At 37.9% G+C, this 23,109-nt stretch overlaps 1 protein-coding gene across 1 annotated transcript; it reads right to left on the bottom strand.

Annotated features, from left to right (window-relative positions):
• Positions 1-2,808: 2,808 nt before the first annotated feature.
• Positions 2,809-21,407, bottom strand: LOC143883752 (Ras-related small GTP-binding family protein). The gene is made up of 7 exons (XM_077387071.1): positions 20,816-21,407; positions 16,475-16,566; positions 16,244-16,385; positions 8,607-8,911; positions 6,765-6,818; positions 6,545-6,675; positions 2,809-3,278 (listed from the first exon to the last, which is right to left on the bottom strand). The coding sequence occupies exons 1-7, from the start codon at positions 20,904-20,906 to the stop codon at positions 3,086-3,088; spliced, it is 1,008 nt and encodes a 335-aa protein (XP_077243186.1). The 5' UTR covers positions 20,907-21,407; the 3' UTR covers positions 2,809-3,085.
• Between the last annotated feature and the right edge of the window lie 1,702 nt (positions 21,408-23,109).

Below are 23,109 nucleotides of genomic sequence, written 5' to 3'. Positions count from 1 at the left end.
TTGATTTTTTTTTTTGAAATAGATTGTTTTGGAGTTGATAAACCCATGAGAACCCCTCTTTATGAATTGATGACCCCATTTAGCTACCTGATAAACCCCTTTAGAGATGTTTGCTTATAACCCCCTTTAGAGAATTGATAACCACCTTTAGAGACGCTTATAGAGGATTCAACTACAACCCCCCCCCCCCCCCCCCCCCAATAGAGTTGATAACTCCTTTTTTCACTTGTTAATGTCTGCCTATAACCCCCATTCAAAGAATTGATAACCCCCGATAGAAGCCTCCCCCCGCCCGCCCGCGCCCCCCCGCCCTAGAGAGTTGATAACCCCCTTGTAGAGACGTCAAAGAAAACCACTTTTAGTGAGTTGATAACCCCATTTAGCTACTTGATAAGCCCTTCTTCGACTTGAGAACCACTCTTTAGAGACTTGATAACCCCTTGTAGAGACTTCCAAAAAACCCCTTTCAAACTAACTCCCATTTAGAGACTTGATAACCCACTTATATAGGCTTCAACCCCCTCGCACCCCATCTAGCTACTTGATAACCCTTTCTTATTGAGAATTCAAAAACCCACTTTAGAGACTTGATAACTAGAAAGGAGTTATCGAGTCTCTAGAGAGGGTTATCTAAGCAGGATTACTCAACTCCAAAAAAAGGGCTTATTAAATAGCTAAATGGAGGATATCTATTTGTGAAGAGGTGGTTTTGAAGGGAGGTAACAAGTATCTAAACAGGTTATCTAAGAGGGTTCTCAAGTCCACAAGAAGGGCTTATACAGTACCTAAATGGGGGTTATCAATTCCTATAACAGGGTTTTGAAGGGGGGTAACAAGTATCTAAACAGTGTTATCTAAGAGGGTTCTCAAGGGGGATAATCCCTCCTTATTGAGACTTCAAAAACCCACTTTAGAGACTTGATAACTAGAAAGGAGTTATCGAGACTCTAGAAAGGGGTTATCGAGTCTCTAAAGAGGGTGATCTAAGCAGGATTACTCAACTCTAAAAAAAGGGCTCGTTAAATAACTAAATGGAGGTTATCTATCTGTGAAGAGGTGGTTTTGAAGGGAGGTAACAAGTATCTAAACAGGGTTATCTAAGAGGGTTCTCAAGTCCACAAGAAAGGCTTATGCAGTACCTAAATGGGGGTTATCAATTCATATCGAGTGGGGTTATCAATTCCTATAACAGGGTTTTGAAGGGAGGTAACAAGTATCTAAACAGTGTTATCTAAGAGAGTTCTCAAGTACACAAGAAGGGCTTATGTAGTACCTAAATGGGGGTTATCAATTCCTATAATATGGTTTTTGAAGTCTCTAAAAAGGGGTTATCGAGTCTATAAAGAGGGTTATCTAAGCAGCGGTTTTCAATTCCAGAAAAAGGGTTTGAAAAAAAGGTGAAAAGTGAAAAGTAAAAGAGAAATAACGTGCTACTTTTGCAAAAGTGTATTTTGGTAATGTTTTCTGTTAGAATCTGTAAATTGTCCCTCGTCGGTAACCTTTTAAATTGCTCGGACCTATTGAAAATTCAATAGAAAGTATGTCCCCCATCCGTCATTTTTCCTATTATTAATTGAGAGTTGTTTGGAAGACTAGTTTAGTCACGGATTTCCAAACAACCCTCGTCATTGCACCACATGTTTACCCTACATCAATAATTATGACAAGATTGCCCGTATATTTTTATAAGATAACCAAAAGTTATTTTGGTACACAAGGCGAAATCCATTAATCAAAATGAAAGATACAACAAAGGGGAGTAGCACTCACCTTCTTTAGTGGACTACACATTACCGTCCCAAAACTATCTTTTGGATTTTACAAAATTAACAGAATATATGCCCCAAAAAATGTGATTTTAATTTTAAGTCACTAAAACCAACAATCTCTCCCTTCATAGTTCGAAAAGAAAGTGTTTGGAAAAAGAGAAAGGAAATCACAAAGAAAAGAATTAGGTACGTTGTTCATTGGCAAGCAAACTCCATAACAAAGAGATATGGAGGCATTGTCTACTATTTGCTTGTGCCTAGTGCATGGTATTTTGTTTAATACAGTGGGCTGAACTAGAAAGTTTATACATTCAAAACATAAGTTGTCAGACTAGGAAGTATGGGGGGAAGAATGATAGAAGATGATAGGTTATGTATGTTAGACATGAGTCTTATGAAAAGTTGTAGGTAAATGTATGCCGGTAAAACCTGACTTTCTTGTAGTGCTTTAACCAGCTGTCAAAGGCTACTAACAGCTTTGGAAATTGTAACAGTTGGTTTATATCTGCTTATTTTTCTTTATTCTTACTCATAATTTTGTGGGTTTATTCTGGGGCTTCCGTAGTCAATTTACTTGATTGGAGCATTAGATTTTTAATACCCAGATTTAAAGAGATAGGCCTTGTCCCAACAAGTGGTATCACGGCTTTGGAGCTATTGTGCACAAGGTTATTGTTAAATTGCTTGTGAGAATAAATTGTGAAAGAAATGGGCAATACTTGATTTGGATTTGGAAGTTGAAAGTACTTGATTTTTCTTTTTTTGTGTGTGTATTGGGGGGGTGGTGGGGTTGGGGGGGGGGGGGGGGGGGGGCATGAATAGCCACCGGAAAAAACAGGGAAAAAAACCCAATTTGAAGTAGTGTATTTTTTTTCTCCTCCTCCATCCTGGCTCTTTCTCAGCTCCCTTTTCACAATTGAGCCAACGAATATTCCATGAAATAATTTTTCATGGTAGCCAAACATGCCCTTGATAAACTAAGATTACATGGAAAAAAAATTTCATGGCCTTAAAGTTTGTCTATGATAAGGAACTCAGATTTCCATCAAAAGTAGTCATAAAAAAATTGCTTCACAATTTGTTTCAGTAAAATCAATCAATATACAATCAACCAAATAGGCAGAGACCTACAGAGATTACCGAGTATGAGAGGAGTAGAGAGCACAATACAAGCTAAAAATCACGAGACACAGTCAAGCTTTTGGCATACAAGAACAGATTACAGGCAAAAAATCACCTATACATACCAAGTTTCTGTGCAACTGTTGCTGTAATCTCCTGACTGAATTTTCAGATTCCATGGTGCCCCCAAATAATCAGACATTAATGTCGCCACGTCTTGATTTTGCATTCCCGATTTCTAGTGACCCAGTGACAGAAAATCTCGGAATACTATAGCCTTCAGATACAGACATTGGTTGTTGAGGATAGAGCGTGGGTGGCGGTGGGAGATTGCGTTGAGCAGGAAGCGGAGGGAGTGCATTGTACTTATAAGTGTCGCTGCTTGAACTGCCCGACATAGTAAAACAAATCAGGTACAAAATTTGATTGGAAGCTAAAACTAGATATACACATGGTGAAAACAGATCAGTAATATAATATGATGCAATTGGAATGACTAGGAATCAAAATATGGTGAAATAAAGAGAGCAATCAAACAAGTGATCACACAATTAATCTATGGAGCAAGAGCTCAATTTCTGCATATTTCTGCATTGAACTGAAAAACATTCCATAGGATGACAAAACACATAAATTTAAGTAATACACTTCCCAAACACTCTAAAACCCTAGCTCCAATTCCCGTCCTTGGTTTTAATTTAATCCTAGCACTTAAAAAGACGTATACAAATATTTCAAAAGAGAAACAGTAACTAGAATACCATGCAATTTTTTTTCATCTTGTGCTAGTCAGAAATAGGGGAACGGGGAGAAAAGAATGCAGAGCGAGAAAAGTGGTTCATATGCCTTATCCAATCATGTAGGTCGAAAGTCGAAACCCATTAAATACAATTTATAGAAGATGGTACAAGTCAGTGCCCTTGATACTAAAGAGAGTAAAATATTACTGTTTTCTAGTACTCCACATTCAAGGACATATAGGTAGCTTGCTAATCGAAAATTGATGTCAATCTTCCATAACACCTTTTGTAAAAATGCTGGCCACTTGATCATGTGTAGGAATGTATATGGGTGTCAACACTTCAACCTCAAATGTTTTCATAATGAAGTGATAATCAATCTCAAGATGTTTTGTCTGAGCATGAAATACCAGCTTTTAAAATAGGTTGAATGCACTTGGCTTATTGCAATCAGTGTTTAAAAACTTGTACTCGGGCAATAAAAGAGAGGGTATGTCTCCTCCTCTTTCCTCTTGTTCCTTATTCAATGGCTTTTAACTACAGTTACAAAGCCGCAAGGTACATGAAAGGAAGAGCCAATAGGGTCCAGGGAAACCCAAAATCCAGAATTCAAGCATACAGCTATTCATGGATCTTGTAAACATGTGTGTAAGCAAGGTTTTAAATTTCGGTTTCGGTTTTGGTTTCGGCCAAAATCCCGAAATTTGGGAAAAATAATAAATTTGTGAAAAAAAAAATTGGCTGAAATTTCAGGTTCTTGTGATTTCGGTTTCGGTCCCAACCTTTATCCGAAATTTAAAACCTTGTGTGTGAGCATTATTTTCATTAATCATAAAAAAATAAGTTCATGCAAATTTCGATTAAAAGAATTTTCACTATCTAAAATATAGACCTTTGCACATGAAACACAGCCACAAAAGAATACACATGCAGGAGAGTTGAAAAATGGCAGAGATATAAATATAAGGCATTCAATGGCAGAGCAACTGCTATCAATAATCCGGGAAACAAGCAGATTATGAGATCATACTGCATTTTTTTTGAATGGATGAGATCATACTGCATAAACATCCATTACTGCTATCAATAATCCGGAAATTGAAAAATGGCAGAGATACAAATATATGGCATTCAATAGCAGAGCAACTGCTATCAATAATCCGGGAAACAAGCAGATTATGAGATCATACTGCATTTTTTTTTGGATGGATGAGATCATACTGAATAAACATCCATTACTCCCTCACATCAGACGATATATATTGTGGAAGGCAACCTTATTTATCAATGGTGGCTAGAAGTCATGGAGTAGAATACATTGTGAAAGAAATATATAGTGTACATAAGAGCTAAATAAGGCTGAAGTTTAATGTTATTTTTAGAAGTACCCGAAAAATCATCAAACAATATACAAAACAAATTTACTTGCAATATATTCCTCCAAAATGAGCCGTACTTTCATCTTCTGGAAGGAGTCAATGAGCATCAAGATTGTGTCGAGATGATTGTAGCGAAATTGTGTGGGCTTATTCTGGTCCTCTTGGGGTTTGTGATGTCTTGGAGGCCGAAGTGAAGGCGGTATATCATGGCATTAAAAGAATTGATAGAAATAGCATGGATCGCTTTATTGTGGGCGGTGATTCTCTCAATGTGATTTGTTGGTTGAGGGGGGTGGCGGTGCCTACTTAGAGATTTTCTGCTATTTTTGATGAAATTGATGATCTAACATCGGGCTCTGCGATTGTTTTCAATCATGCGCGGAGATCTGCTAATGGGGAGGCAAATTATTTGGCTAGGGGTGGGGTTAGTCGTTTGGATTTGGAGTGGTTTGACTTCCTCCCTCTTTGAGAGGTTTTCTGCTTTTTTAATGTTGTATTGTTGTTTTTTCTATTGTACTTCCGGGAGTGGTCCTCCTCGGCCTGCTTCCTTTTTTAATGCTATCATTCTGCCACTTCAAAAAAAAAAAAGCATCAAGATAAAAATAGGGAAGTGATATTTACACCCCTTTTGATCACTAGGGACACCCAGCGCCAGTGTATCAATGACTAAAGGGGGGGCTCATGTACTTGATGTCAGAAAAATCCAGTGGGTTTGATTGCCCCGTACACTGCCGCTAGGTGTCCCTGGTGATCAAAAGGGGCGTAAATATCACTTCCCTAAAAATATCTCCAAGCACAAGACCGATCCCAGACACAAACATAAAAAGCATAGATTGATTGAACAATGATGGCAACTCAAGAATCCATCTAACCATAAGAAAATCGTAAAGTGCTAAAGTGCTCCGTATGGAGGACTCTAAAAGCAAGAAGCATGTTCCTAGGAGCCTACTTTTCACTTCTGGAAAGAGTTAGTGAACTCCCAGATGAAAATTATCTCCGAGCGCAGGGCCAATCCTAGCACAGATTGATAGAATATTCAGGAAAACCCAAGCATTCATCTAGCTATAAGAAAAGCTAATTACCAAATTTTAAACCAAATGCATTATTTAACCACTTCCAGGTTTTTACCCTCGGTAGAAAATCTATGGTACCTACTAAACTCAATTTCTAGAAGTATTTAATTCCACCGAATGAATTAATTTCCATGAAAAGTCCGTTTACAACATCGGAACTGATCACAGAGAAAATGCTGGCCATAAAACCAAGCTACCAGTATTGCTTGCTCAAATTCCCTAAAATACTTCGTTACTACGCACATACCATCAACGATCAATAGGATGAAGCAAAAAACAATAAATGGGTCATTTTAAAAAAAAAAAAAAAAAAAGGGTACTGAAATTGTTTAGATCCAATGGTGGGAATTTTTCGGTCATTGTGAGGGCATGCAGGGACAACTACAAAACCACTCAACAGAAACAGCAAATTGGTAGCAAGAAAGTAATACAAAATTTGAAGATTTAGTAGAGGAACAAACCTGGCATTATTGTGGAAATTATCATCCTCAATTAAATTCTCATTAGAACGGTGGATGGGTCTCTGAATTGGTGCTAAAGACCATGAATTTGGTACAGGTAATTCGTCTGAGAAATATCTTCTCCTGATCAACTGGCAAACCATGTTACACTAATGTAAGATACCAACGGTAACTCTTCGCAAACAATTGACAATAATCAGCCAGTAAAAGAAACACATACCATACGGAAGAATTTTATCAAGGCTTCCTTGTCAAAACGTGCTTCTCTTGCAGCCTGTAAATGTCGCATAGGAAAAAGAAAACATAAATGCGTTATCAACTGATCTCAAAAGCATAGAATATAGAGATAAATCAATGCTGATGTCATCTAAATAGAGAAAACTTTCCAATGGGATAGCTCTTAACCCAATTTTCTGACAAAAGCTGTATCAATGCTGATGTTATCTAAATAGAATTTTTCTTTATTAGGATAGATAAAACTCGAAACATGTGATAATTGTAAATCTGTTGTGTGTATTTGGAAAAATATATATTAAAGAGATCTAGAATTATCACAGTGAATCCTAAAGAATTGGAACCCGATAATGGTACTCCACTGTTTCAGAAGAATCAATGTAACAAAGGTTGTTAATAACGCTAAAGGTCATTTCCTAGCAAGGATATAAATGTCGGTTTCAGCCACCACCGAAACGATATTTCGGTTTCGGTGGAAATTTCGGCCGAAACCATGTGTAAAACCTTGATAAAAATTTCATTTTTTAAAAAAAATTTCCACCGAACTGTATAAAATTTCGGTAATTTTGCAGGAAATCTTTAAATTTCGGTGGTAACTTTTAAAATTTCATTGGAAATCTATAACATTTCGCTGGAAATTTTGTAAAAAAAAAGGTGAAAACAAAATTTCGGTGAAATCCTGTATTTTTCCGATTCAATATACTTACGGCATCCGTCCAACCCGACACCGAAATATTTCGGCCAAGATTTTGGATTTTGGCCGAAATTTAAAACTATGTTTCCTAGAAGCCCATAAAAATGATTGATTAGAAAATGGGAATGATCGCATGCATCCTGGATTTTTCTAAGCCATTATGTGGTAAACATGACCTTCAATTGTTCAACTCAACTCAACTCAACAAAGCCTTTGTCCCAAACTAGTTGGGGTCAGCTAAATGAATCCTTTAGAAAAATTTCATGAAGAAGGTGAAAGGAATCTATCCAGCTCTAATCCTGGCTCTAGTTGGGTTCTTCTACGTGGATCATTTTCTTCCATTCTATCCTATCCAAGGTCATGTTCTCTGTTATGTTCCTAGCTATCAAGTCTTTCCTCACTGTTTCTACCAAAGTTGTTTTCGGTCTGCCCCTACCTCTTTTTACTCCATCAATTTGGCATGAGTCGCCTCTTCTCACCGGAGCATCCAAGGCCTACGTTGGATATGTCCAAACCATCTTAAGCGATCACCTTCAATTGTTCAACACCCAAAAATTGTTTTGATGAGTTGATTGTAATTATCCAATCACGGTCCGTAAAAAAGACAGTATAGAATACAAACAAACAAAGATCTAGATGTAGCGGCCAAAAAATCCATTGAAGACATGGTTAAAGTGGTTGCTTTCTAGTCTATGGCATAGCTAAGGTGAACCACACTATGCGTGTAGTTCCTATCAGTCAATGTGGGCCCCATGTGCATGATATAGGTAGGAATCATGGTAACAAGAAGCATCTAAAAAGAATTGGATTATTCCTCTTTGGAAAATGAATATCAGTAGTTTAATAAATAAAAAAATATGAACACAATAGAAGATAACCCCGCTGATATTGTGACCCTAATTGAAGGAAGGCTGAGATTAAATATTCCGACCATCCATAATTAGAGAACATTAATGAAATTTAAAGTTGTCGCAAGAAAGAACAATTTCTACTTGCGAAAGAAAATATACACTATAATGAAACCAAAAAGAAGTGGGCATGGGAAGCTCAATCAGACTAGAGAGACTACCATTCCAAAAAAGGAAGTAATAAAAAAAAAGACTAGAGAGACTATCTAGAAGATAGAGCTCTTACTGCACGAAGCCCTCCACTGCCAGGAAAGCTCTCTGTCAAAGGAAGTTCTTCACTAGATGGAAGCAAGCCCTGTTTCTCGACCCACTGACGAGCAACGTCAACAAGATTGCCGCTGCTTACCCTCATGCCTTCCTTGGAAGCAATATCTGTTTTGTTGCCGATAACAAGGTATGGAACAGGAAGGCCTCCGGGCCCACCAGATCCTAAAGGAGCTGAAAATGTTCCAGTCGCCGAAACTTCTGCTGCCCACTTTTGCAAGTTTGTTTTTGTCCTTCTTTGAGACAGATCGTGAACAAAAATAACACCTGGACAATAATGTCAAATAAAAACAGCTCTTCAAAAAGAAATAATGTCAAATAAAAATAGCTCAATGTATTAATCTCCACTGGATAGAACATGCCTAAATGTCCACAACATGGCATACATATTAAGAAAAATAAGATCTGCAATTAAACATGTGGTCCAAGGAAACGTATAAGATAAACTATTGCAAAAGGGCATGATTAAATACATTTCATGCAGTGCCTCAGTTTAGAATTTAGAAAACTACTATAGAGGAACTTCATTACAAATGAATTACTTTTTTTTAGTGGTAAATGAATTACAAATTATCCAAAAAACACCATCAATCCTTTCTCTATTGGTATTTCAATCTGAGAAACAAAGGCAATAAACCTACATAACCACTAGGCCAAAATGTCGCCAAGAAACAAAGAATTTATACATTAACAAAATATCAAACAGGATAATAATCTCACAAATTTCAGAAGGATCATCACCATAGAGATATTTCTTTAGAATATAATAAAAGAAGAGAATAAGAAGTCAAAGGGCCAGGTTCATGTTAGGAATTAATATAACAGAAGGATCTTTCAGGGGATCTCTATTGGTATTGACGTGAAATATTGAGATATCCTTCATTTCTTGAACTTTTCCAGCAAAAGTACACACATCTCAAGTTGCCGCCCCTCTTGGTGACATCACCAAGTAGTATGAAAGATGTCAGCAGTTGTAAGGCCAAGGCATGGGCTTGAAAACCCGGGATCAGATTCTCATTCTTCTCCCTCGATTATGGTGAATTTTTTGAAATTTTTTGGGGCCTCCGTGCTGGTTTATTTTATTTTCCTTGGAAAAATAAAGAAAAATCCTATTTTGGGTTGGTACGATGAAATTCTCGGCCTAGGATGTTTTTAGGAAGGATAATCTAACCTGTTTGGATCCTTTTGGGGGGAGGGATACTTTGGTGGTGCCCTCTTTTCCATCCGCACACTTGACAGAGTTACCCCAATTTTTCATGGATTTCTTTTGGGGGGCTCATCCCTCAATTTAGGTTATTGGTGTGGAAAAATAGTATTTTTAAGTTTCTAGCAGATCTGAATCCTGAATTTGGCATAACGAGAGGTCAAATCCTAGGCTGAAAAAGACGGACAGCCAAGCCTCTTCGTCATTTGGGTAGTTAGGTATAGCCTCAGCTCACCATGTGTGTCTTTCCAGTACCAGTCAGTCCACCCTGGATTGACTCTAGAACCTCATATTACATGACTGGTATATCCTCCCTATTTAATTCATATAGTCTATTATCTGGTAGGGATAAAGTGAGAATTGTCGATGGCTTTTTATCCAATATTTCGGGTAAAGGAGACATCACTATTAACAATAGCTTATCCCTGCAATCAGTTTTTATTACAATTATCTACTAATCTCTTGTATGTCAGTAGCCTAACCAAGGCTCTTAATTGCATTGTGACTTTTTTTCCTACCAACTGTGTTTTTCAGGATCAAGTGTTGAGACAGACAATTGAGAATGATCGTCCCGTTTTCAGATTAGTAGTAGTTGTTAAAGTATAAAAGATAAATAACACCTTTCTCTAACAGCTTAAGCTTTTGGAGAAGTTGGTAAGTTAACATGGTATCAGAGCCAAAAGGTCTCGAGTTCAAACCTCCCGGATAGCAAAAAATCCACATGCGATGGTCGGCCCAAAGTGGGACCACATGTGCCACGTGTTTGCCAAGTGGGCCACACGTGCAGGGGAGTGTTAAAATATAAAAGATAAATAACGCCTTTCTCTAACAGCTTAAGCTTTTGGAGAAGTTGGTAAGTTAACAGTAGTAATAGTAATAAAAGTGTTGCAGAAATTAAGTTATAGCATGTAAGGTTGGTGCATAGTTTCTTTTTTATCTTCATGTGTTTTATTTCAAGAATTCTTTTAGTCTTTGTCTCCAGAGTTGTTACAATGTGAAGTTTGTCAATTGGCTAAATATTGTAGAACAACTTACCCTACAAGTATGAATAAAAGTCCATATCCTTTTGATGTTATGCATTCTAATGTGTGGGAGTCTCCTCGATTGTGTATGTGGTTGATGATTATACTTGTACATGGTTGTATCAGATGAAGACTAGGGATGAAGTACCTCATATTATTACGCACTTTCATCAAAAGGTTTCCACTCAGTTTGAAAGAAAATTGAAGTCCTTCATTCTGACAATGCACATGAATATTTTGAGGGGGAACTGTGGCGATACTAGGAAGCACATGGTGCTATTCATCAGCGTACGTGCCTATATACAACTCAACAAAATGGCGTGGCAGAAAAGAAGAGTTGTCATCTCCTTAAAGTCACTCGAGGATTGTTATTAAGTACTGAGGTGCCAAGAAGTATTTTTCATATGCAATGTTGGCTGCAGCATATCTGATCAACCAAATGCCCTCCCAAATACTCCAGTTGAAAAAACCATTACTTTCCATTTCCTTGTGTGTCTTTGGGTGTCTCTTTTATTCATTTGTTAGGTCCTTCAAGGGGCAAGCTGGATCCTAAAGGTGTTAAGGAAATGTTTGTAGGTTATTCGCCTATGCTATGATTTGGTTGACACTTTGAATTTATTGCCAACACACGTGTCGTGTCGTGTCCGACACGACACTCGTGTCCACACGTGTCGACACTCGTTTAGACACTTTTAAGTGTATTAGTAGAAGTGTCAGTAACTTTATATGTATGTATGTGTATGAGTGTGCCACTATTTCTAGATTTTTAAGGGATTCCATGTCAGATACCGTGTATCCATGTCAAAACTTGGCACACGAATCTGTGTCCACAAGTCATGATTATATGTACTTTCTATTTTAGCCGTATCCCTGTTTTTAAATTTTGGGAGTTTGCTGTGTCCGTGTCGAAATGCGACACTTGTGTCCATGTCCACAAATCATAGCTCCTACGCAAAAGGGGTACATCTATTCGGATCCGTTGTATGGGCAAAACTTCTTCATCATGGATGTTTCCTTGTTTGAGTATGTTCCTTACTTCTCTAGTCCTCAGTCATCTCTTCAAGGGGAGTTGGGAGGGTTCTTGGTTGAAGAGAATGCTATCCCGGTTCCAATTGAACCCACTATTACTCTTCATACTAGTTCGAAGGAGCATAGGGAGAAGGAATTACTAGTCTACTCAAGAAGGCCACATCTAAGTGGAGATCCTTCAGCTGAGCAAACAATCCAATCAGGATCCACGACACTAGGTAATTTTGACAATCTTGATATGCCCATTGCTCTTCGGAAACCTAAGCGTCAACGTACTGTGCATCCAATTTCTAATTTTGTATCGTATGCTTGCATCATGGAAAGAAGCTTGTGTAGTGTAAATGGGTGTACACTGTTAAACACAAGATTGATGGTTCAGTTGAAAGATAAAAAGGCCCGAATGGTTGCAAAAGGGTTCACAAAGAAGTATGGACTCTATTACAAAGAAAACTTTGCTCCTATTTCAAAGATGAACACTATCAGAGTTCTTTTGTGAAGAAGTTTGACATCAAAGATCTTGGTCCTCTCAAATATTTTCTTGGAATTGAAGTGGTTGTATCTAAGTGTGGCATCTTCATTACTCAAAGGAGATACGTTATAGATCTACTGCAAGAGACTGGTAAGTTGAGAAATGAGAACAACTCCAGCGGATTGCCCCATGGAACAGAACCAAAGATTGGAGGATCAACAAGGAGAGGTTCTCATCGACCCAAGAGTCTATCTTAGACTTGTTGGAAAACTTGTTTATCACACCATCACTCACCCAGACAATGCTTTTGCTGCATAATTAGCAAGCCCGCCCGCATACGCCCGCGCAGGCACGTGCGCACACACACACACACATATAGATAGATAGAGAATTTATACGATGAAGGGCCGTATAAACACGTACTCATCATCCAATCCTTGATATTTGATCGAACAGAAGATCACTTTTTGAGGAGCTGCTGTTGGATCAAATATCAAGGATGGTACTTGTATCATACCACCTGTACGTGTTTACACGACCCCTCATCATATATCTAATATATATATGCGTGCGTGTGTGTGTACTCTCCTAGGACCACACACCTAGAGTTGTTTAGATGATCCTACGGTGCCTCAAGGGAGCACTAGGCAAAGGTGTTTAATATGCCAGGAGAGGTCATTTAACTATAGAGGCATATGCCGTTGTAGATAGGGAAGACTCACACACAATGATAGAAAAACTACTAGTGACTATTGAACCCTTGTTGAGGTTAATCTAGTCATGTGGAAAAGTAAGAAACAAGCTGCAAGATCTAGTGTGGAGGCAAAATACAAAACTATTGGACATGCAACCCATGAAATTTTGTGGATTAAGATTCTAGTCACATAAATGTGAGTACGAGTGGACAGTCACATGAAATTCTATTATGATAATTACACAGCCATCAACACCATCTTTGATTTGGTATTTCGTGAAAGAAACAAAACATATAGATGTTGGCTGTCACTTTGTGAAGGAAAGTAGATGGCAATATCATTACCATTTCATAAGTCAGATCATAGGATCAACTCCCCGTCTCCCTGACATTCTCAAAAAGTTGTTCTCAGATACAAAGGAATCTTGGAAAGCTAGACATGTTTAACATTCACGGTCCAGCTTGAGGGGGGCTGTTGAAATATATAAGGCCACATTTGGATACCTCATGTTTTTGTATTTGGATTTGGATTTGAGTTTTGGATACAAAATACATCAATCATCTTCATGCTCATGTTGTACGAGAGAGAAGGAGGGAGGGAGGGACGTCTTGCTACTGCTGCAGGAAGGTCGAGGAGCAGCAAGGGTGAAGGCAATGTTCTGAAAATCGGAATCGTATCGTAAATCGTAAGAGGGGTCGAATCGTATCGAATCGTAAATCGTAAGATTTTTCAAATTTATATATAAAAATCAGAAAAAAATAATAAAAAATAGGAAAAATTATAAATAAGAATAAAAAGAGTAATTATCAATTTGAAGCTTTTTAGAAACGGTTGGAAAAGATTTTTTTCTTTCATAATTTGAAGCTTCTACATTGTTGATTACATATGGGGGAAAAAAAGAGAATTGAATCACTCACAGTTCAAGTATTATTTACAGAATTACAGGGGGACTTTTAATTTAGAATCGTATCCCTAAAATTTATCATTTGCCACTAGATTGGAAAAAAAAATTCACAAGAAATGATTTTTGAACAATCACACGGCCTATTTATTTTGGATTTTAAGAACTGATTGGAGTCCAATCGGTTCTCAAAATCCAAAACAAACAGAGCCTAACTCCAAATCAGTACTCAAAATCGAAAATAAACATGGCCTGAACATTAGAAAAAATCAGGCTTTCAAAATCCAAATTGATTTGTTTTGAGAAGGTACTGTTTGTTTTGGATTTTGAGAACCAACTCCAATCGGTTCTCAAAATCCGAAAAAAACAGGGGGTTGAGGCAAAGAAATACAAAAAATACAAAAAAAGAAAATAAAACAGGGGGTTGAGGCATACCTGATATCTTCTTCTTCTTCTTCTTCTTCTTGGACCAGTGGAGGAGAAACGAGTGGGGGAGGCGTATGGAATACGGAGGTTTTTCTTTCGTCTCACAGAACCCTAACTCGATGGAATAAGACTTCGTATGGATTAAAAAAGGCATATTAAAACCTTTAACGTAAGTTGTGGGGCCCACTGGAATCATAACATTAAAAAAGGCATATAAAATAAGGTAAAATACACTTTGTAAATGAATCGTACGATTCAAGTGAATCGTACGATTCAAGATCGAATCGTACGATTCTTTCAGAAAACGATTCACTGTTGCGATTTAAATCGTTTGCCATACGATCCGATTCAAATCGTACGATTTGAATCGTAAATCGTACGATTTTGATAACCTTGGGTGAAGGTACTTGCCACAAATATGGATTTCCAAACAATGTCTTGCAGAACAGATTTGAAAATCATATATTTTTTCACTGTTGTAGCTGATTTGGAAATTTAAGGATTTGATCCAGATCCAAATTTCAACTGCGACATGTGAGAAATCCAAATCTAAATCTTGTGGGTATCCAAATGTGGCCTAAGTTTATTTCAAGTTATTTGAAATTACTTAAGGGCCTTTTTTGCCCTTTTGTATGTTACGAATTAAGTGAATAAAAGATAGGGCATGCCACACGATGGAGACAATCTATTCTCATGACTTTCTTCTCCTCCTCCTCTTCTTCTTCCCTTATTTATTGTTTTTAACCACATTGACCATAGCACCTATATGTTTTAATCTCACGAACCACAACACTACCACAGGCAACCGAATACCAAATAATGTCTCCAGGACCGCCATGCTACAGGTGAAGATGTTTAGTATGTTGAGGTCTGTGGGAGCAGAGCACCTGTGTGATCCAATTCAGTTCACTAAGGTACACCCTGCGGGGGGAATGGTTCTTATGTCTCTATTTTGATCGTGGTGATTAGTGGGCCACCTCACCCAGCTAGAAGTTTTATTTCTTTTATTTTGATGGTTGATTTGGCATTAGTAGGGTTGCTTCCCATTCATTATTTGTTTTCTAATTGGTTAGAAGTCAAGTTAGGGTGTTTAAGAGGTAAAATATAGGTTGTTAAGGTTGTTTTTGCTATGTGTTACATAGGGGAACTCTCAAAAACGAGATTTAGATTAGGTGTATTCCGTTTCTTCACAGAGTTTTGGACCAGCTAGTGCAATAGACCATCCATTGGGCAGTAGTGTATTTCCCATTGGTTTGAATCTTGGTGCAGTGGACATGAGACCTGTTCATCATCTCAATAGTGTGTGAAGGTAAATCTATTTTTTCACTGGTTGACATTCCGGCACGAGTGAGATCCTAAACACTCGGTTTATTGTTGGTTGGCATCCCTGTGTTTGTGAGATCCAATCATCATCTTCGTATGGGAAGATTGGCAGCAGATGTTTTATATTTCTTCATCAATTTTGAGTTGTTCGTGGATTATCTCCTCATTATAGTGAATATTTTCTTCATTTCTGGGTCTTCGACAGTTATTTATCACACTTTGGGATATTTATGTTATGTTATTTTTCCTCGAATAATAGAGTATTTGCAGCATCATTTAACATCTGTTTAGTCCCACTTGTAACTATGGAACAACGTGAGACTTATGGAATACTAAAGAAATTGATCTTCAGAATTCAATCTCGTCATTGATTCCTATTCAACTCTAAAGTATCACTAAAGGAGTGGACAGACCAAAAAAAGTAAATTATTTGAGGCAGATAACATGTCTAAGCATAAAGCTAAAGCAAGCATGAAAAAGGATGGGGTGACTTAAACAGAAGAGGGAAGGCATGGCGGCCCAATCCTCACCGTTGATTTGCGAATAGAAAAGAGATCTGCAGTCTTTGTATCGTTCATGTCCTGACACATCCCAAAGTTCAACAAAGAAGTCCCTTTCTGCATCACCTTTGATGCTATTAGAAGAGCTGCCAGAACTTCCATAGGTAGTGAGCTGGATAAGAAAAACACAAAAAAGCTGGTGAAAGAGTTTTAAACTCAAGTGACAAATCAGGACCACCAATTACAAACAACGATCATCACCTTTACACTAACAGTACACCCAACAGTTTGAGGTGGACGAGCAATAGCAGAACCCTTGGCAATCAGATGAACCAGGGATGTTTTGCCTACACCTGCCAGCAGATAAAGAACAAGTTCAATTTCAATTAACATTACGATAAATATAAGCCTCTGAACCAAGTCAAAAAACCACAATGGAATGAGGAATGGAGAGGAACCAATTATTTCACTATTATTAAACCATAGACCTGAAAAAGGCCTTACTTGCATCTTAGAAGCATTAACATAAATGAATAGCATTTGTTAGCACCACAAACTGCGTTGCATGGATTTGCATTCACGTGTCAAGATCTGACATGGATTCGAGGCATCGGATTCGGCAAAACCCAGAAAAGTAGGATTAGTGGAATCAATAATTTTTATTAAATAAAATAAAAATTTTAATTTTCAATGTGTGTGTGTGTGGATTCAAGAAAAATTTGAAGGTGGGGGGGTAGAGCCATTAGAGTTTTAATTAAGAAAGTCGAAGAAGAAGTGAGAAGGGGGGGTCGAGGGTGGAGGGTCGAGGCGCTAGGTTTTTTATTAAGAGAGGATAGGTGGTGCTTTTATATAAAAAAAGATGAGAAGAAAATGTGTTTAAAGGGAAAATATACATGATTCACATTTTAAAAGAGACAACGATGTGTCGGATTCGCCCAAAAAATTCATGTGGGACACGGCTATGACAAGAATCCGATTGTGTCCGACACGAATCCATGTCCGATTCGTGTAGAATAGGGGGCAAAGAATCCATGTAACACAGACCACAAATCAAATTGAAGAACCCTCTACATTAACTCTTCCATGTTAATAGGGGATAGATTCAGATGAAGATGCTCAATAGATCTTTTATGAATGGTTTTATAGTGCAGAAAAAGAAAGAAAAAAAGATTTATAGCAAGGGTTTTCTACGTAAAGGCACAGTACCTAGCGGCAGATTGGAACTGAACATCAGAACAGTCACATGTGCATCTTATTAAGGTTTAGTAAGAGATGAAGGAATTCCACTCCTCAGTAGATCATTTGTTTCATGCACTAGAAACTAGTAGCAAAGAATACTTCATCTTTAATGAAATTGGTGCATGCATCACGTTTTAGACACCAATTCTAGAAATAAGTGTTATGTAGGTAGCAAGCGGAGCATTAAATTACTTTTACTTATAAAACTTTAATATTCGTTTAGGCTATATTAATGAACTGCAAAATGTGTTGAAGTGACAGATAAAAACAAGTGGGAGACCATTCTTTAACTGAAAAACTGCATGTTGTTCTAGAATATATGCTCAATGGATCTAAAAAGTCACACCATGTATGAGTAAATATTCCTTATCAAATAGGAAGTACATCTCCCGCTGTTAAATTAAAGGAAGAAAGAAAACCAAAAAGTTCCCCATAGGTAAAGAAAAGGAACTTTCTTAAACCTGCCTACCCAAAAAAAAAAAAACTTTACTAAACCGATTTTGAATGATTTGAAGGAAAGTCTTAATTATTCCAAGGTGACTCCTACATACCAAACTTGCTCAAAAGAATAATCAATAAGAAACTGGAGTCTTGCTACAACATGTATCGTTGCCACACCAATTCCCTGTTCCAAGACATTGCTACTAGCAACCAGCATAAGATGGAGATACTAGGTCGATCAGTTCTTGCAGTAATTAAGCTATGATTAATTACTGCAAGAGTTAGATCCTTACTAATAGAGAAGTGATGCAGTATGATCTGACACAGGAAAAGCTCTAATACCACGTGATACAGATGGGGACCATCCTAGGGCCAAGGTTCTAAATTTCAGTTTCGGTTTCAGTCGGCAAGGAAACAGAAACATTTTGGTTTCGGTGAAAATCTTATAAAATTACGGAAACGTATGGAAACATATGCAAATGATGAAATTTTAGGATGAAACTTTGGAAAATGCTAGAATAAGCACAAATACATACTTAGAAATCATCACATAAGCAAGAAAGTCATCCCTAATGGCTTGATCACATCGAAGACCTTGTGACATATGTTGTCGCACATGTCTAGAACAGTAAATCCAATAAAATAGAATGTAATGAAGGATAAGAAAGTACAATGACCAGTCTCCCCTCCAAGGATCCCAACTCTATGTCAATACCACATAGAGTTACAAGGTATTATTTTCCATGGTGATCTGACATCTCGTGCATAAGATACGGTTACTTTGATGTGCGGTTCAATGATGTTTCCTACCAAATACCATTATCTACATTAATAAGAAAATAAATGAAATGCAAATCACATCATCTTTCCAATTTATTTATTTTTTTGCCGTTTCAACCATTTTGGTCGAATTTCGTTTGAATTTCGAAAATTTCAGTCAAAATTTCGGAAAAATAATGACATGGAAGGAATTCATTGAGATTTCGTTTCAATGGGGTTGGAAACGGAAAAATTTCGGTCGTTTTGGGAAATTTATAACCGTGCCTATGACCCATATTTTAACTTTCATGTGCCATTTAGGTTTCTTTTAAGTCCTTTAAGTTATAGTAGGGTTACCATAGTCTTTTCCCATCAATATCACTTGGTTTCTTTAAGTTGTATATACTTAAAATGAGCCCACTAAGTGTATTAGGAAAATCTGAAGTGATAAGGACAATTACGCCATTTTTAATTAATCACTTAAATTGGTAAGTGACCTCAAGGACCCGCGTTGCAATTTAAAAGAAGTCAAGAAGTATATTGGTGGTAGGAGATGTCCATGTAGGGAGTTCTAGTTGGGTTATAATTAGGAGTTCTAACTTGTTTTGAGTTGGTATTTGGGTTCTATTAGAATTATTGGATTACGTCTTGTCAAGTTAGATTAGAAGTCAAGTTTTATTAGAAGTATGGGCTATTTTGTCCAAGGTTGCCAAAGCGGGAATCAAAGGCTCCCAGGGAAGAATCCTGCTCAAGGTTGCCAGAGCGGGAATCGAAACTGGAATCGAAAATGGGAATCGAAGGTTCCCAGGGAAGAATCCTACTTCCTTGATTTTGTCTATAAATGTAGCTTTTGAGAACACAATATAAACAAGAAGAATTGCTCCCTCCATCCCTCACACAATATTTTTTTCTCCCTTTATCTAGCAAACCAGCCCCATGGATGGTTCCTGCAAACCAAGTCACCCCTCTTATGACCCTAAAATCACCCCTCCTCGACCACACAACCTCAACACCTTCACCCGAGACCCTTTCCCTTATACCCTGTCTTCATCCACAACCCTCGACCCTCCAAGCACACCACCTCTAACCCTTCTCCCTCAACCTACGGCCACCACCCCCTTCTCTCCACCAATACCTTCCTTTCCTCTCCCAACCGCACAGCCCCAGCCCTCTCCTAATCCTTTCCTCGCCAAAACCCCCATCTCTCCACCACCTTTCCCTCAACTTTTCTCCCTCAAGCATTCAGCCGCACAACCCCTCCATCACACCTTACCTTCCCACCACCAATCACCTACTTCCCACGTATACTCTCTAAGCACCACTTTTGTGGCCGGCACCAACTAACTACAGACAACAAATTTGGAAGATTTATGGATTCTATCTGCCACCGGAGGGGGCTATAAAGGGACATGAAATACGTTGGAATATTAGAGAGGTAGGCCTTGAGGAGGTAATCCTACTAGGAAGCGATTCGATTCTCTACCACTGTGTCCCCCATCATGAGGACAAAGGTTCTCAGATATTCATGAGCAATGAAGCCACATTAAACCAAGAACATCAACAATGTAATCAACCTCAGAGGAAATAATATCGATGCCACATACTAGAGATTGTATATGCGAGGACCACTGAGATAGGCATCAAGATCAATCAAGAAACCGTAGTCTTCTGTTTTATAAATTATATAACCAATGTTTGCCCTACCTAAGACCTTGGATATATAAGAATATACCACCTGACCACCATATTAATGAGTATGGAAAATGGACCATAAATACACTCCATTCAATCAAAAAAATTTTTTTTCCATTTAAGATCGAATCCCAGATTAGGCAAAGTCCACATGAGAAGGGGTCATTCAAGCTAACCATAGGTTCTCTCAAGAACCAACTTATGACCTGCCTGTCTAATTTGATTTTTTTTTTCTCACAGAAAAACTGAAGTTGTTATTGGAAACATAACTAACCCTCCTATACATTACTTCAACAACTTCACATTTAGGTATTTGCACATCCACTGTTTACCAAATAGAAATTTGCATATAATAAACACAGAACACTTCATTTAAAGGCGAACCCGAATCAAATCAATGGATTTCATCATTTACTAAATAAAAGAAAACCTCAGAAACAATCCTTACAACATAAATTCAGAAGAAAATACCTGAGTCTCCAACAAAGAGAACGCGGACCTGTCCACGAGGAGGACCACCATTTTGATCTTTATTTTCCCTTTCCCTTTCCCTCCAAAACATTCTTTCCAAACCTCTTCAAGAACAGCAAGATAATATCAAGATGGGTCTCCCAAATTCCAATTTCAGATCCATATCACTCAAAAAGAATGCCAAACACAGACAATTTCAATTCATGGGCAAGACCCATATCTCTATATCATTGATTTTTCACTTAAACAAGATCTAAAAGCTAGATCACCCCCTTTAGGTGCAACATTTCTTTCAAACCCTGAAAAAATTTTCCATAAGATTGGGAAAATTATATCATGGGTTCGTCTTGGTCTGAGGTTAGATCTGGGAAAATAGGAAGAAAAATAATTCCTTGTGAATCTCAATGAAATTCGAAAATATGAACAAAACCCATTTGAAATAATCAATCTTTTGTATATGAACTCGGATCGATTGCAAATACCTCAAAGAATTGCAGAAGGGTTTTTTTAGGGCGCTGATAAATTCGCCCCCTGCGAATCCCTCTTCGCCCCTTTTTACCGGCTTGTAAGCTTACAACCGGTGTAGCCGGTATAGATTTTCTCTTTCTCCGCTGCTAGAGACGTTGACACTTGACATCTCTCGCAACTCTCTCGGGAATATAGATTGGTAAATGGTAGATATACTTGTCTCATTTTTGTTTTGGCTTAGACAGCCCCTTTAGTGTAAAATAGGAGTCATAAATACACTAGAGGGGCTGTTCCAAGTAAAATAGGGTCTTTGAAAAGGTGGCCACATAGTAGTTTTGAAAAAAAAAAATACTTGCTTCTACATGCCCAGATCATACACTTGGGCCCAACTTTATTCGGAATCAAAACCATTCATTAGTTGGGCCCAATGTAACTGGCCTTGCCTAAATAACGTTCTCCATAGGACCATCGTAACCCTCCAATTAATCTATTGAAGGATGACACCATATATAAACCTCTACTGATCCTATGGGGATGATTTAATCGGAAAGACCTGTTTGCACCGAGCCCAAGAAATGAACATTTGGATACTCGAACTAGACCTGGCAAAATGGGACCTGTACCCACGGGTACACCTGGCCTGCAGGGGTATGGGTACCAATTTCATTACCCGCGAAAAAAAATACCCACACCCAACCCGTACCCGTGACCTGCGGGTGGGTCTAGGTTGGGCGTTGGTGCCCACGGGTTACCCGCCATTCGGTTTCCAACTTTTTATTCTTAAGGCCTAAACACTAAACAGTAAAAAATAGACTACGTGGGTGGGCCAACAAAACAAGTCAAAGCAATCAGACAATGTGACTGGTATCTTTGGTTGTACTAAAACAAACACTTGTTAAAGTAAATGAAAAATTATATGATGAATTGGTGTATAAACATGTACTCATCATCCCATCCTTGATATTTGATCCAACAGAAGCCGACTTGTTAAGAAGCTACTGTTGGATTAAATATCAAGGCTTGTACATCCATCGTACCACCTTTATGTGTTCATACACCCATTCATCATATAATTTCTTCTGGTAAATATATATATATATATATATATATATATATATATATATATATATATATATATAATTTTTTCTTTAAATTTGCCGGGTTACCCGCAGGTATACCTGTACTCACCCGGGTGGGTTCCGGGTTCATGAAAGGCTGCCCGTACCCGCGCCGGTATTTCTTACCCGTATCCGCCGGTACCCATACCTGCGCAAGTTGTACCCGTACTCGCGCATTACCCGTTTGCCAGGTCTAATTAGAACAGGGTGGGTCCCAAAGAATTTAATAATAAATATGCTTCATGGGACGACTTAAATGATGGGTGGCCCACTCCATAGGATGATCTGAAGCGTGATTTTTTATTTTTTTATTTTTTAAATACGCTTTATGTGGAGTCTGCACATAGGTTACGTTTTAAAGAGAAATTATATGATGGGATAAACCTGTATTTTCTCAAAATGTATGGTACGGCCCACTCCATCGGATGATCTAAACTGTCCATTTTTTCGGGCTACAACGTAAATAGGTTGTGCCCAAAAATCATTTACATTGTAGATCCAAACCCTCCGATCTATTGAAGTTTTCATAATGTGAAGTCCATCTATAGACTCCATAGGATGATCTAAAGCGTGATTTTTGTTTTTAAAAAAATACGCTTTATGTGGAGTCTGCACATATAGGTTACGTTTTAAAGAGAAATTATATGATGGGTGGTTGTACAAACCCGTATTTTCTCAAAATGTATGGTATGGCCCAATCCATCGGAT

This window comes from Tasmannia lanceolata, unplaced genomic scaffold (assembly GCF_043159265.1).
Source record: "Tasmannia lanceolata isolate RefF3 unplaced genomic scaffold, GAP_Taslan_0.1 ptg000008l, whole genome shotgun sequence".
NCBI lineage: Eukaryota > Viridiplantae > Streptophyta > Magnoliopsida > Canellales > Winteraceae > Tasmannia > Tasmannia lanceolata.
The sequence above is the reverse complement of the archived record's forward strand: the minus strand, read 5'-3'. Positions and strand labels throughout refer to the sequence as shown.